The following is a 14,181-nucleotide window of genomic DNA, read 5'->3' as shown; positions in this document are numbered from 1 at the left end:
AAGAAAAAAGTATGTGCTTGAATTCACTTTGAAATGTATATTAACAACAAAGCACCTGTCCCACATCCTACTTGAATTTTCAACTTAGCTCTCAACACTGACATCTGAGAGAAGAAAAGGGAGATTTCTGGCCTTTGGTTTGTAGGACTTGAAACTTGCAAGAGAACATGTGAGAGGTGCACTCCAATACAGTTCTCCCAGGTCCTGGCAGAGGCATGTGAACAGTGGGACTCCACACAGCTGGGAAATGAGAGGTTTCTTACCGCTCACTTATCCAAGAGCTTTCAAATAGTTATTTACAGTTTGAAGTCTTGCCAAAACTTTCACTAATGCTTCCCCAATTTTGAGATAAAGAATGAAATTCTCTTTAGTTTCAAATGAATTAGTATCTAAATCTGAAATTATCAAAGTGACTTCTTTCTCTTAAAAAATAAACCATCCAAATGAATTTACTGGTTTGTTAATAAACCCAGCAAGGAGAAATTAAACCATTACTTTTTGCCCATGGTTACGGGAATCTAGAAAATGCTAATGTAAGTCTTTGAGACGTGGAACCACCGAGTTCTATCAAAATGTCAGCTGAGATGATTAGATTTCATCTGAACTTCCCTCAGAAGACTGGGGGTCCTGCAAAGATTTGCTGGTTTGCAGACTACTCCCACTCATGCTTATGAGATGGCTGCTGATGACACTGAGTTCTTGTATCACTGTGCTCAGATCTTCGTGTAGTCTAACTACTGCACTTTTTACATCCCCTAGGAGAACTTTAATGGAACTCTTTGCTTCGGGTTCCCTAGGCAAGCCTTTGGTTGGTTGAAAACTAGAACAGGGGACAGAGCAGGAGTGGTCTACATTTTGGGCAGAGAACTCTACCCAATTACTCCTGGAAATATGACTTGTCTTCTTAGCAGAATCAGAGTTATCTGGAAGCATTTCTAGTAGATTGAAGCTGTCATTTTCCTCTTCATCAGAAAACAATGGACCACTGGGAGTAAAATGTTGTTGAGCCTTGGCTGTCTTATCTTTATGTTGAAGGGAGGCAGAACGTGACTGCTGGTGGGACAAAGTCCACAAGGAAGACCCAGGCAAGGTAGGGGGGAAGTGATGAACTGACTTCTCTGGAGAGTTCAAATCAGGAGATGACACAGATAAAGTAGAAAAGGAAGATGTTCCCTCAGAGGTAGTTGGAACTAAAATGTATAAATGAGAAAGATATGTAATAAACAAATGGGAGTAATAGCTAGAATAATTCTATAATGTAAAAGCCTACCAAGAAAATCTCAATATAAACTACTTGGAATTTTAAAGGTTAAATATTCATAATAAGCCTTAAAAATCCAAAGCAGGAAACTGAGAAAATATACAATGTACGTATGTATGTGTATGCACATATAAGTACATATATGTACATACACATAAATTTATACACAGTATTGTTGAGATACATGGTATCGGTGAGATAGCTACAATAATACCACGGAGGGGCTGGGGTTGTGGTCAGCAGTAGAGCTCTCGGCTACCATGTGCAAAGCCCTGGGTTTGATTCTCAGCACCACATAAAAATGAATAAATAAAATAAAGGTATTGTATCCAACTACAACTAAAATCAATCAATCAATCAATAAATAAAATAATACCATGGAAATAAACACCAAATAGAATTATCAACATTCATCTTGACTCCCCAATCCTGCCCAACATATTTTTATACTATTATAAACTTCATCAGAGAAAGAAAAGTATTAAACCCTTCTTAGTGGCAGCATTTTAAGTTGGTATTTAAAGTAGAAACTCTGCGAAGGCTGGAACTTAGTCCTTCATCTTTTCTTCCCCTGAAGAGATTATGATGATAAAATGAACTCCAACTACTACAAGGCTACAAAATTTAGAGAAATTAATTTTTTTTCTTTTATGGTCAAATACAGTCAAGAGTGGAGTCCGACTTATCTGACATCCTGATTACTTTCACACACAGCTATGATAATTTTCTTCACCAGGAAATTATAAGTAATAAAAAGTATTCTCAACCTGTTTTCTGTAAAATTAAAGATTCAAGAAAAAGTTGACTTCCTTTTGTGCAAAATCATGTTAAATACTTTCTCTCACACTTCATTACAAATCATTATTTCCCAAACCATTCTGAGATACAGTGTGTTCCTGAAGATGTTAGGCATTTTGTGAAAATTGGGCTTCCTAGTGCATCAGGAATGGGAAATTGTACCTGTGCCTCCCATTAGGAGATTAGCAATGTCCATCAGCACGTTTAAAATTCTGAGAACTCTCTGGTATCTTATTCAAGTGTTTTCTAAACATTCCTAAACACAGAATGTTGTCTTCTTGCAATATCTATTTGCATTCCTTTATAGATACATGGTACAAATTGGTGAAATCCATTTCTCAAGTCTTTGCGACTCACTCTGAACTTGCTATTTAAAAAAAGACTTATTCAGTGCACATCACAGAACAGGGAAACAGATGCCTACCTCTTAGCACACATGATTATCTTTATTATTTTATTCATATTCATGTCCCTTCTAAAGTAAATTGGAACTCTATAAAAATATGGTCAGAGCAGGCAGCTACTCTCCATTTTTTGCTTCAAAGCCCTTTGCAGCCTATCTCCAGTTCTCAGGCAAAATGCCAATCATAAGAAACTTTTTTTGGGGATGAAACAAGTATTCTCAGCTGGTGTAGCAGCAGGACACAAAATGGAAGCAGGAATTTCATCAGCACATGATCAGGCCAAGCCAAGCACACTCAAGAATCTAGGTCAGGCTCATCCAGCAGACATTCTATCCTTGGGTTAAAAAGCCGCCCAAGCCAGTGGCACGTCAACGAGGAAAGTCTCGAGTGAGTGCGTGTGTCCTGAGTCGCACTGCTGCACTCTGAACTAGGTGTACTTTGTGTCTGGATCACAGCTGTCATCTGACATGTCCCTTCACCATCTTCCCCAGCTGGTGCCCTGCGTTGTATATCCCACGTCCTCCTCCTCCTCTGTTAGCCTCACTGTGCTGAAGCACCGTCTTCAGGAGTTGCTGAACAAGATGCACGAGGGGGAAAGGCCGAGGCACCTGCCTGACTGAAAGGGTCTGTAATTCTAACTTTAAGCTTAATGACAGTGTGCTTAATAAAGAATCTCTTTTCTTTCAGAATTCTGAAGGCCATGGTTCATCCTCTTGTTTCCTGTATTGCTATTCAGGAGTTGGAACCATTCTAGTTCTGATTTTGTCTAAATTTCCTTTATCTCTGAGGTACCAGAGAACTTCCTCTGTGGCTGGTGTCTGGAGCCCCAGTTCGGTGCCCTGTGGCGAGACCTTCACGAAGGTCAAGTGGAGGTGGACACTCAACTGGCAACTCGTTTCTTTCAGCTTCAAAAAAATTTTCTTCAATAACTTAATTGTTTTCTGTTCTTTCTGAACTTCTTCTTATTTTGATGTCAGACCTCTTAAACTGGTTTTCTAATTTTCCTATTTTCCCAACCTTTGCTCTATTTTCTTGGAGATTTTGTCAACTTTATCTCCCAATCCCACCACTGAGGTTTTCATTTCTGCTATTAAGTTTTTAAAAAAGTTTTCTTTTCCCTTCATAGAGTAACTTGCTTCCTCCAAGTTATTTTTCTTTGTTTTTTGCCCCACTTTTCCATGTGAGAAGCTTTTTCAGACGTTTGGCAATCCTTGTCTGCGTCCGATGGAAAATAAAGGATTCAGAAACTGGAGGGAAGCTTTGAGAAAGAACATGGAGCTCGGGGTAGAGCCCCTGGGTGGGTTACTTGCTGGGGAACTACTCATGTCAATATCTTTGGTTCCTTCCTCCAAGGCCAGCTAGATTCTTCTGAGAAGAGTTCTCCTGCCTGGAGGGTAAAGGTCCAGTCACCAGAGTGGGTGGAGCCAGTGGGGAGAAGGGGCTGAGGCTCAGCAGTTAGTTGGCTTGTGCCACTGAGGCTTGGTTATAGTACCCTCACCCTCAACTGTCCCTAGCATGTCTCATTTCACAGACTTTCTCCAGAAAACAAACCTGCAGACTTTGCCAGGAGCTGTAGGGGTGGGTAGGTATTCAGGGTAATCGTTCACCTCTTTGGCAAGGTAAAGTCTAAGGATTTAACTACTTTTCAAATAAATGTTTTCTAATTCTCTTTGTTTAGCACCTGCTACAGTTTGGCTGTGGTTTCTTTCCCCTAGGTTCAGGTGCTGGAAGCTTGGTTCCCAGGTGGCGATATAGGAGGTGATAGAACCTTTAAGAGGAGGAGCCTAGTGGGAAGTGGTCAGGTCATCAGGCAGAGCTGTCCTTGGAAGGGATTAATGTGGTTCTCATAGGACCCAGGTCAGTTCCACAAGAGTGCATTGTTATAAAAGAGAAAGGCTGACCCCAGATCCTTCTTTGGCTTCCTGTCTCACCATGTGATCCTTCACTCTCACATGTGTCCCTGCAATGATCCCATCCATCCGTTGTAAGGTTGCCAAGGGGGCCGGTGCCAGAGCCAAGCAGATGCTGGTGCTGTGCTCTTAAATATTCTAAACTGCGAGCTAAACAAACCTTTTTTTTTTACTGGTAAAGTATCCAGCCCTAAGTATTTTGTTACATCAACGAACACAGACTAATAAGCACTGACATGGAATATCATTTTAAATATGAGGCAAAGGACTCACTAAGAGGCTAGAAATATTTCCCAAGATTTCAAGGCTAAAAGGAAGTAGAAACAGGATTCCAATCAAGTAACTCTTTTATCTTAAAGTGTATGAGCTTAACCAATAGATTCTCCTGCCATACCATTCTACTATCTTATAATTTTTTTTCTAATAGATAATTATATTAAATTTTGGATGTAAATTTATAAGGCAGGTAACCAGGATAACAAGTGCATTTGACATCTTATTCATAAGGAATGGCTGAAAGATTCACGAATCCTTATCTGAAACAGAATGTGGGACAAAGAATGAGAGACTGTGTTTATTTGAAGATAGTTGCAAAACCTTAGCAATATCATCTGTTTATCCTATTGTCCCTTTAGAACTGTGATCAATAGATGAAAGATATAGGAAAACATGTTTTAGCCCAATTTTTATGCAATAAAATTTTCTAAACATCATCATTTTTCATGCATGAAACATGCTGCTTTGGGAAATGGTAAGTTTCTTGACACTGAGCTCACACACAGACCGAATGACTCTGGCAGGGTGTTTAATGCATTAGGTGGCGGATCTGTATGTCCTTGAATAGATCCCAAGATTCTAGGATCTAAAACATATTTGAGCTAGGTATAGTGGTGCATGTCTGTAATCCCAGCAGCATGGGAGGCTGAGGCAGGAGGATCACGAGTTCAAAGCCAGCTTCAGCTACAGTGAGGTGCTAAGCAACACAGTGAGACCCCTGTCTCTTAAAAAAATACAAAAAAAGGGCTGGGGATGTGGCTCAGTGGTTGAGTGCCCCTGAGTTCAATCCCCGATACCAGCTCTACCCCCAAGAATAAACAAACAAACAAACAAACAAAAAAAACAAAAAACATATTTGCTAGAACACTAAGAAACTTGTAGAAATAGGGGAATCTGTGTTCACTCTGGTCAGAAAGGATTTAAGAAGAAACTTCTAAATAGGTCAAGAGGACAATTTTGAGCCAAATATTAATATAGTGCTATCATATACAAAGAGTTAATAGTTATGTTAGTGATGGATACATGCTACGACTAAAAATCTTGGCTTAACTTTATGCTAGTGGTTCTTGAATGTAGCAGCAGCATCTGGGAACTTGTTTGAAATGAGGTTCTTTGGCCCTATCTCAGACCTACGAAAACAGAAATTGAGAGTTGGGCCCAGAAAACTGAATTTTAACCAGCTTCCAGGTGTCTCTGTGGTATGCTGAACTTGGAGAACCACTGTTTTCTACTCTCTGTTCACCTTTCTCTTCCTTTGTGGTCACGGCTTGTCATTGTCTGTACTTCTACAGCTTGATTCCCAGGATGTATGACGCTTGCACTTATAAAGCCATTTGTCTCTAATTGCCACACACCAATTTACTTTTGTTTCCAAACACTACACAGCTGTACCACACTTCACTCTGCTCTTGGGATGCATCTCTGCACCATTTGATCCCCCTTCTCTGGCTCCTGCGAAGTGGTCTGAGCATCTCGCTAAACTTCATCCTTTCCATACAGCCCACTCAACAGAGATGACAGGCAGCAAACACTGCAAGTAAGATGCACCGAGGCAGGTTTTACAATCTCCCTGTGTGACACACACAGGCCTGCTGCTGAGCCTGCTGGAAGGCGGCACTGAAAAGATCATTCCAAGGACTGGTGTGTCAGCTTTAACTTTTTTTTTTTTTTTTTTTTTTTTTGAGAGAGAGAGAGAGAGAGAGAGAGAGAGAGAGAGAGAGAGAGAGAGAGAGAATTTTTTAAAAATTTATTTTTCAGTTTTCGGCGGACACAACATCTTTGTATGTGGTGCTGAGGATCGAACCGGGCCGCACACATGCCAGGCGAGCGTGCTACCGCTTGAGCCACATCCCCAGCCCCTTTAACTTTTAACTCATAAATAATACTGGACCAATTAAGATCTTACAGCGTTTAATTTAAAATGCATTTAGAAGAATTGTGCTCCCAAACTGAAACAACAAATAAACCTCTAGAAATATTTTATAAACCCCTGTTAGCTGTAAATATAAAATTTTCTGAACATAACAAGCCCCTGGCTGGCAAAATACTTAGAACAGTTCACTGTACAACGGAGGGTTTTTTCATTCCCCAGTTAATCGTCTTCAGTGTTCTAGCTGCATGTAATGACTATCAAGTTAACTATACATACAAATTAAACTATTCTATTTTCTGTGGTTAAAAATGTAACATTGTGGGCTGGGGATATAGTTCAGTTGGTAGAGTCCCTGCCTTGCATGCATAAGGCCCTGGGTTCAATCTCCAGCAAAACACACACACACACACACACACACACACACACACAAACATTGTACATAAATGTTCACCACAGAATTATTTATAATGCCACAAAAATGGAAACAAGCCAAAGTCCATCAACTGATAATGGATAAACAAAATGTGTAGGTGTATACAATGGAGTATTATTTTATTTGTCCATAAAAAAGGATGAAGTACTGATACATCCTGCAGTATGGGTGAACTTTGAAAACAGTATGCTTAGTGAAGGACCAGACAAACGGGCCAGAGTACATGGATGACTGCATGTATATGAGTGGCCAGCACAGGCCTACACAGAAACAGAAAGTAGATTAGTGGTTGCCATGAGCTGGGGGAAGGGGAAAGGGAACAGGGAGTGACTGCCAATATGGGTACAGGACTTTTTGAGGTAATGAAATATTCTGTAGTTAGTGATGATGACTGAATAATTCTGAAAATACTCCAAAAATACTAAATTATACAGTTTAAAAGGGTGCATCTTATAGAATGAGTTAGATCTCAATTTTTTAGACAGTTTAACATCTGATAATTTTAATGTTATTATAAATAAGCAACATAAGAGAAATAGATTAAAGAAGCTTCTAAACCACTTATGTCAAATTTTTATTGGGGAAAATGGATTTTTGGATTAAAGATGAATTTTCTCATTTATCTACAAAGTAAATTTCATTTCCTTCTTTAAAAAAAGCAACTGGGCATCTTCTTGCCCTTGCACTGACAGGCAGGAGCCCGGAGGGGTGCGGCTGAGGCCCCCTTCCCCTCTCCTCTGCAGGTGCTTCTCAGCCTATCTGGCCAGTAGCTCAGCATTAGCTAGTATACTTTACAGAATGGGTTTCTACCAATTTACTCATTTCTTTTAGGGGAAATTGCTAATTGTTCTGGCTTTGAAGCCTTTTATAGACACAAAGGAAAAGGGCATGGCTAACAGGTCTTGTGTGTGTGTGCGCGTGTGTGTGTGTGTGTGTGTGTGTGTGTTGTTTGGTTTCTTTCACTAGCAAGGGTGAACTGAGAAAGAACTATAAGAACTACCCCAGGACCACCCTTCAGAAGCACAGGAAGCCCCACCACTGTCTCTCATGAGGATAGAACAGATTTTATTCCCTCCAAAAAAATTGGAAAGTGTCCAGTGTAGCCCAACTCACTTCCTATAGCTGAGGATTCTGAGAATGTGATGGAAGCTGTCTGCTACCACATCTGGCTTCAGCTAGCTCCTATTTTTTAAAATTTTTTTTTAGTGTGCATGATAAAATAGCTAATGACTTAAAATAATAGCTTGAGCTACAGACAAATAACTTAAATGGAGAAGAAGCAGTAGGCTGTCCCAGGAAGTTATTTAGTATCAGAAGTCAACAAGGTTGCCGAAGCAAGCCTGCTCCTAGGCGTACTAGGTGGTTGCCTTCACAGCCTCCTTCTTATATTTGAGATCCACTAAAATATGACCAGCCAGGTGTTTTGAAATTTTTCCAGATCATTAACCCCAAAGAGTTAATAATGTCAGACCTGGACCCTTCATGTGAACAAATTACCTCTTAGGACAAAACCAAGAGATCGGCACTATCTTCTCTACCCTCCACCATCCAAGTGCCAGGCCATGAAGCCTGGCCATCCATCCCAGCTCATCATTTCTTGAATTCGCCAGGAATCAGCACTGTGAAGCCTTGTTTTGCAGGACGCTTTCCTTCCACTCACTTCCAGACCTGCAATTCATTTGAATACATGTACACTTGGCCATACTGAGGCAAGAGATCAAATGATCATGTTGTTTTCTCTCCCTCTATCAGTGCCACCTGGCTCTGCCTTGTTTCTCATCCAGTCTAGATCCCTATTATCCATCACTTCAACCGCTGTCTTGCCTAAGCTTGACTTCTGTCTTATCTGCTAACATGTGATCCATGCCAACCTTTTCTGTAAAAGCCCAGATAGAAAATATTTTTGGCTTTGTGGGCTATTGCAGTCTCTGTTGCAACTACTATTCTCAATTTTGACCTTGTAGCACAAAAGTCACAGAAGATAATATGTAAACAAATTAGCCAAACAACACTTTCTTTACCAATACAGGCAGTGGTCAGACTGGGCCCGCAGGCTGCAGCTGACCAACTCTGTCCTAAGCTTCCATGATTTAAACACTAGCCTTCTCATTCCTCGGCTCAGGCTTCTCAGTACTGGAGAAAAGCAGAGAACTCTGCAAACCATGAGGCACAAACGACTACCCTCAACCCTCCCATCTTACCAGCTCCTTCTCCCATTTCTACAGTGACGACTCTAAATTTTCACCACTCATGCCATAGCCACTACGCCATTTTAAACTCCTCAGGCTTGGCAGGTGACTTCTGATAGTAAGAAATTGAGGCCCTTAATTACGGCATAGGGCACATAAATGCATCTTAATTTTTAAAAACAAAAATAATAACAATCCCTTCCCTCACACCTGATATATCCTTTTTTCTTCCTTATAGCCCTTGGATGAGGTAGATCCTTCTCCTGGATTCTCAACTCTAGTCCACCTTGCCCAGGTTATGCTTTACCAGGACCCCTGGCTATCTCCCTCTACCTCATCCTCTGTGGTCAAAGTGTATGGCTAAATTTCCAACTATTGTTTATTTACCTTTTTTTTCTTTAACCTGATTATTTTTAATCTATTCTTTTTATATATACATGACAGTAGAGTGTATTTTGACATATTGTACATACATGGGGTATAACTTCCCATTCTTGTGGTTGTACCTGACGTGCAGTTACACTGGTTGTGTATTCATATATGAAAATAAAAAGTTATATCTGATTCATTCTACTGTCTTTCCTACTCTCATCGCCTCTCTCTTCCCTTCACTCCCTTTTGTCTAGTTTTCCCTCCCCCTACCTCATTGTGTGTTAGCATCCTTATTACCTTTTGTCCTTTTTATATTTATTTTTCAGTTTTCGGTGGACACAACATCTTTATTTTTATTTTATGTGGTGGATCGAACCCAGCACCCCGCACATGCCAGGCCAGTGCGCTACCGCTTGAGCCACATCCCCAGCCCTACCTTTTGTCTTTAATGATGCAGTACACAATCTCTCAGTGAATGTTCATTTTGCACTTGAAAAAGAATGTACCCTGCAGTGGTTGGATATGGTGTTTTATAGATGTCAATTAAGTTATTAAGAATTTTGGTAGAGCTACTCATTTTCCTATGATTTCAGATTTTTTTGGTGCCTCGTTGTTCTCTTAATTTCTGAAAGGGTTAAAATCTTTAATTACGACTGTGGATTTGTCTATTTCTCTCTATAATTCTGTCAGTTTTTGCTTCATTCAGTTTTAAGGGTGGTATTAGGTGCGTATGTACTTAGATGTGACATAGGTCACATCCTGAGGTGCTTGACTTGTCAATATGAAATGACTTTTTTTTTACCTCTAGTAATAATCCCTGTCTTGAAGTCTATTTTGTCTGATATTAACATAGTCACTCTTGCTTTCTTATGCAGCTTGCATAGTGTATATATTTTAATCCTTTTACCTTCAGTCAACCTGGAATTCTGTATGTGTTTGTTTTTAAAGTACTTCCCTTACAGATAGCATATAGTTGAGTCTTGCTTTTCTATCAAACCTGAAAGTATTTTCCTTTTAATTAGAATATTTATTCTACTCACATTTAATATGATTATTAAAATGGTTGGGTTTAGGTCTTCTATTTTATATTTGCTCTCTATTTGTCTGCTTTTTAGTTCCTCCTTGCCATCTCTCTTTTCTGATAATCAAATGTATTTTTAGTGTTCTATATTAATTCCTCAACAGGAATTTAGCTATTTTATCTTTCCTTTCTAAAAAAAATGTGACTAAACATGCATGTTTAACTTATCATGAATTACAGCTAATACTGTATTATTTTAAACTCCCCATTCTTTGTGCAATGTTGTTAATCTGTTTTAAATCTCAAAATATAGTAGCATGATTTTTGCTTTAAACAATTATATCTGCCTTTTTATTTACACACATATTTATCATTTCCAGTACTTATCATTTTTATTTGTAGATGCAAGTTACTATCTAGTAGAATTTCTTATTAGTCTGAAAAATATTTCCATACTATTTTTTTGTAGTGCAGATTTCATGATCATTAGCTAAGTTCTTATTTATTTGCATATGTCATATCTTCACCCACCTTATTCTTTTTGCTAGACACAGAATTCCAGGTCCACAGATTTTGTCTTTTAACACTATAAGAGGGATTTTCATTGTATCCATTATATTACTTATGATGAAGAGTCAGGCATCATACATGTTGTTCTTTATATGTAATATGACATTTTTTCTTACTGCTTTTGAAATTCTGCCTCTGGAGTTCATCCACTGATGAATTATACTGTGCCTGTGGATGGTTTTCTTTGTGTACAGCCTGCTTGAGTGTTTTGGACCTGAAAGTTTGTTTTGTCTACAAATTTGGAAAGTTTTGGTTATTATCTCTTCAAATAAATTTTCTACCCATTTCTATTTTCCTTCTGGAACTCCAATTATGCCAATGACAAATTACTTGATATTGTCCTCTTAGACTCTGAGTCTCAAAAATTTTTAAAAATATTTTCCTTCCCATTTTCAGATTAGATAATCCCTGCTGCTCTGTCTTCTAATTCACTTACTCTTTCTTCTTTCGTTTCCAATCTACTGTTAAGCATCTCCAGCAAAATTTTAAACTTAGTTATTTATTTTTCATCTCTAGAACATCTCTTTGGTTCTTTAAAAACAGTTTCTGTCTGTGGAGAGTCCCTCATCTGCTCATTCATTGTGAATACTGTAAGTCCCTGAATACATTTTTAATAGCTGCTTTATGAACTTGACTGCTAATTGCACCATCAAAAGGTCAGGTTCTATTGATTTTGTATATCTTCATTACAGCTCATGTTTTCCTAACTCTTCAAATGCCTAGTGATTTTTAAATTTTATTTTGGACATTTGGACATACTGTAGAGTCTCTTGATTCTGACAATCTTTCTGAAGAATGATTTTTGTTATAGTAAAAAAAAAAAAAATGACTTGGCTGGATTCATCCACTGTTACCCTTGCAGTGAAGAGAAGCTGAAATTTCTTCTGAGTTCTTCTAGCTTCCAGAGGATTTTTTTTTTTATTTAGTCACACTCACTGGGTTCCCCCTACATATGTAGTTTTGTAGTTAGTCAGGAATGGGCAGAATTCATACATAATTTATGGGGCTCACCGGGTCAGAGTCTCCTTCCCTTTTAGGGTTTCCTTCATTACTGTCCAGCTTCTCCACCAGCACTGAGCTCTCTGTTTTGACATCACAGACTGTGTAGACTGAAGGGGACCCTCGGGGGGCTTAACTTCAGCTACTGTTTTTCAGCTCTAATATTTTCATTATTTTTTTTAAAAAAACAGATATCAGTAATCTGAAGACATTCTCGACCTTTTCCTCTCTTTTCTTGATCATATTAATCATAGTTATTTTAAAGTAGCTACCTTATAACTTTAGAATATAGATTACCTGTTTCTGTTGTCTGTTTTTCTTCCATATTTCTGGTATTGTTGAATGCCAAAATATTTTTCACGAAAAATTACAGAAGCTCTTAAGAAAGGGTTTGTCTTCCAGAAGGCCGATGGAGAATGTGCCAAGCACTGCTATAGCTGAAGACAGACTTCAGTGTTTGTGAGGGCTGCCTTATTTCTGGGTTGTCCTTACTCCTAGAGTGTCCTAATTGAAAGCATAGAGTATTTACCAAGGCCCCTTCCATTTGGCATATCCTGAACTCCAATCTCTGTATCCCTGCATCACAAGATGATCAGAATCTCTGCTTGGTTTCTAAGAAATTGTTTCACATTAAGTTTTTTGGCATCTCATCCAGAACATATGCATCTTCACAGCAGGCAATTACACAAAGTCCGTTAGATTTCTCTGTGATTCCCTATTCTCTAGAATTTGGACCTCTTCAGACCCTGACAGTTTGGAAGCCCCTAACTCCAATTCTGTCACCCAAATACAATGAGGCTGTGAAAATCCTGGCCTTGGACCCAAGGTGGGGTGGGGACTAGGGTGAATGTGGGACTCATCTCAATGTCCTTCCCCTTGAGATCTTATTCCATTATGTGTGTTTTCTATCTAGTTTGTCTTATGAGAACTTAAACTAGCTTTTACTAATTTTCCAGGGTTTAAAGTTAATTTGGGGGGTAGGGTTAGACTAATACTATCCTATTTCATTATAGCCAGAAGCAAAAGTCATCCTTGCTAACTGGTTTTTTAGAGGAATCTCTTGCTAAATTTTATTAACTATATATGGTACTGAGACACTGGTCCAAAAAGTATTTATTTTGTCAGTTATTAAATTATTTATTTAACTATTTTTTTCATAGTATTTGTGAAGTAATAAACCAATAGTAACAACTTCCCAGAGGATAGCCATGCATATAGGCGATCACCGCTGCCATAACTAGTACTAATTGGTTTCCACATAAATAGTCTCAGCAGAAAGTTTATTTAGTGACAATTAAGAATTGGGTTTACAACTGTTAGGCTATTCAATACCAAAAGGTTTTTGAAGAATAGTGGGAGAATCTTTATTATTCAATGACCTTAGTAGAAACAAGGTAAAAATATTTAACCTCAACATGGTAACTTCCATTATTTGTATTTATATGTACTTTTGATCTGTGTTTGAGGCAGTTTAAAGGATTCATATTGAAAATTTTGAATTTATGAATTGGTAATCATTATCATACATAAGAACCAATAAAACTATGACTTAGTCTTTGAAAAATGCATGAGCAAGCAAATTATTCTTATACTAATTAACTTTTTAGAAGAAAGTATAATTATATAACACAGGATTTAATAACTGACAGCCAATAACTTGGAGTCCCAACTGGCTCTATCCTTTATCACCCAGTCTAAACAATATCACAACCTTCTCACTGTTTTGTACAGACAGGAAAAGGACAACGTCTCTTGTACCTTTAAAAAAAGGCCTTTTTTAAAAAAGCACACATACATATATGCCATAACCAATTCTTTTATATGTATTCTCTTAAGCTCTTGGTTAATGCTAGTTCCTTCTATTTTGGTTTATACCAAATTACTCAGAATTTATGGTAATATAGTCAATCAAATATGTGTAACCCACAAAGATAAATTATGTACTAGCCCTTTAATAAAAGGGGTATTTTCCCAATTGAGAAGTATGTTTATGGTATTTTACTTTTTAATATCACTGATGAAGAGTGAAAGGAGGGAACAAAAAAGGAGGTAAAAGGAGAGAAAGGTAAAAGAAG

General features: G+C 38.3%; 1 protein-coding gene across 1 annotated transcript in view; it reads right to left on the bottom strand.

Annotated features, from left to right (window-relative positions):
* Positions 1–369: 369 nt before the first annotated feature.
* The window catches only part of Enthd1 (ENTH domain containing 1), a 120,607-nt gene continuing 106,795 nt past the window's right edge, over positions 370–14,181 (bottom strand). Inside the window, exon 7 of the mRNA XM_015501775.2 lies at positions 370–1,190. Within this exon, the coding sequence (XP_015357261.1) occupies positions 589–1,190 (602 nt within the window). The 3' untranslated portion in view covers positions 370–588. The remainder of the gene's footprint in view (positions 1,191–14,181) is intronic.

Source organism: Marmota marmota, unplaced genomic scaffold (genome assembly GCF_001458135.2).
Source record: "Marmota marmota marmota unplaced genomic scaffold, marMar, whole genome shotgun sequence".
Lineage (NCBI taxonomy): Eukaryota > Metazoa > Chordata > Mammalia > Rodentia > Sciuridae > Marmota > Marmota marmota.
Note: the sequence above shows the minus strand (reverse complement) of the source record. Positions and strands in the feature narration are given on the sequence as shown.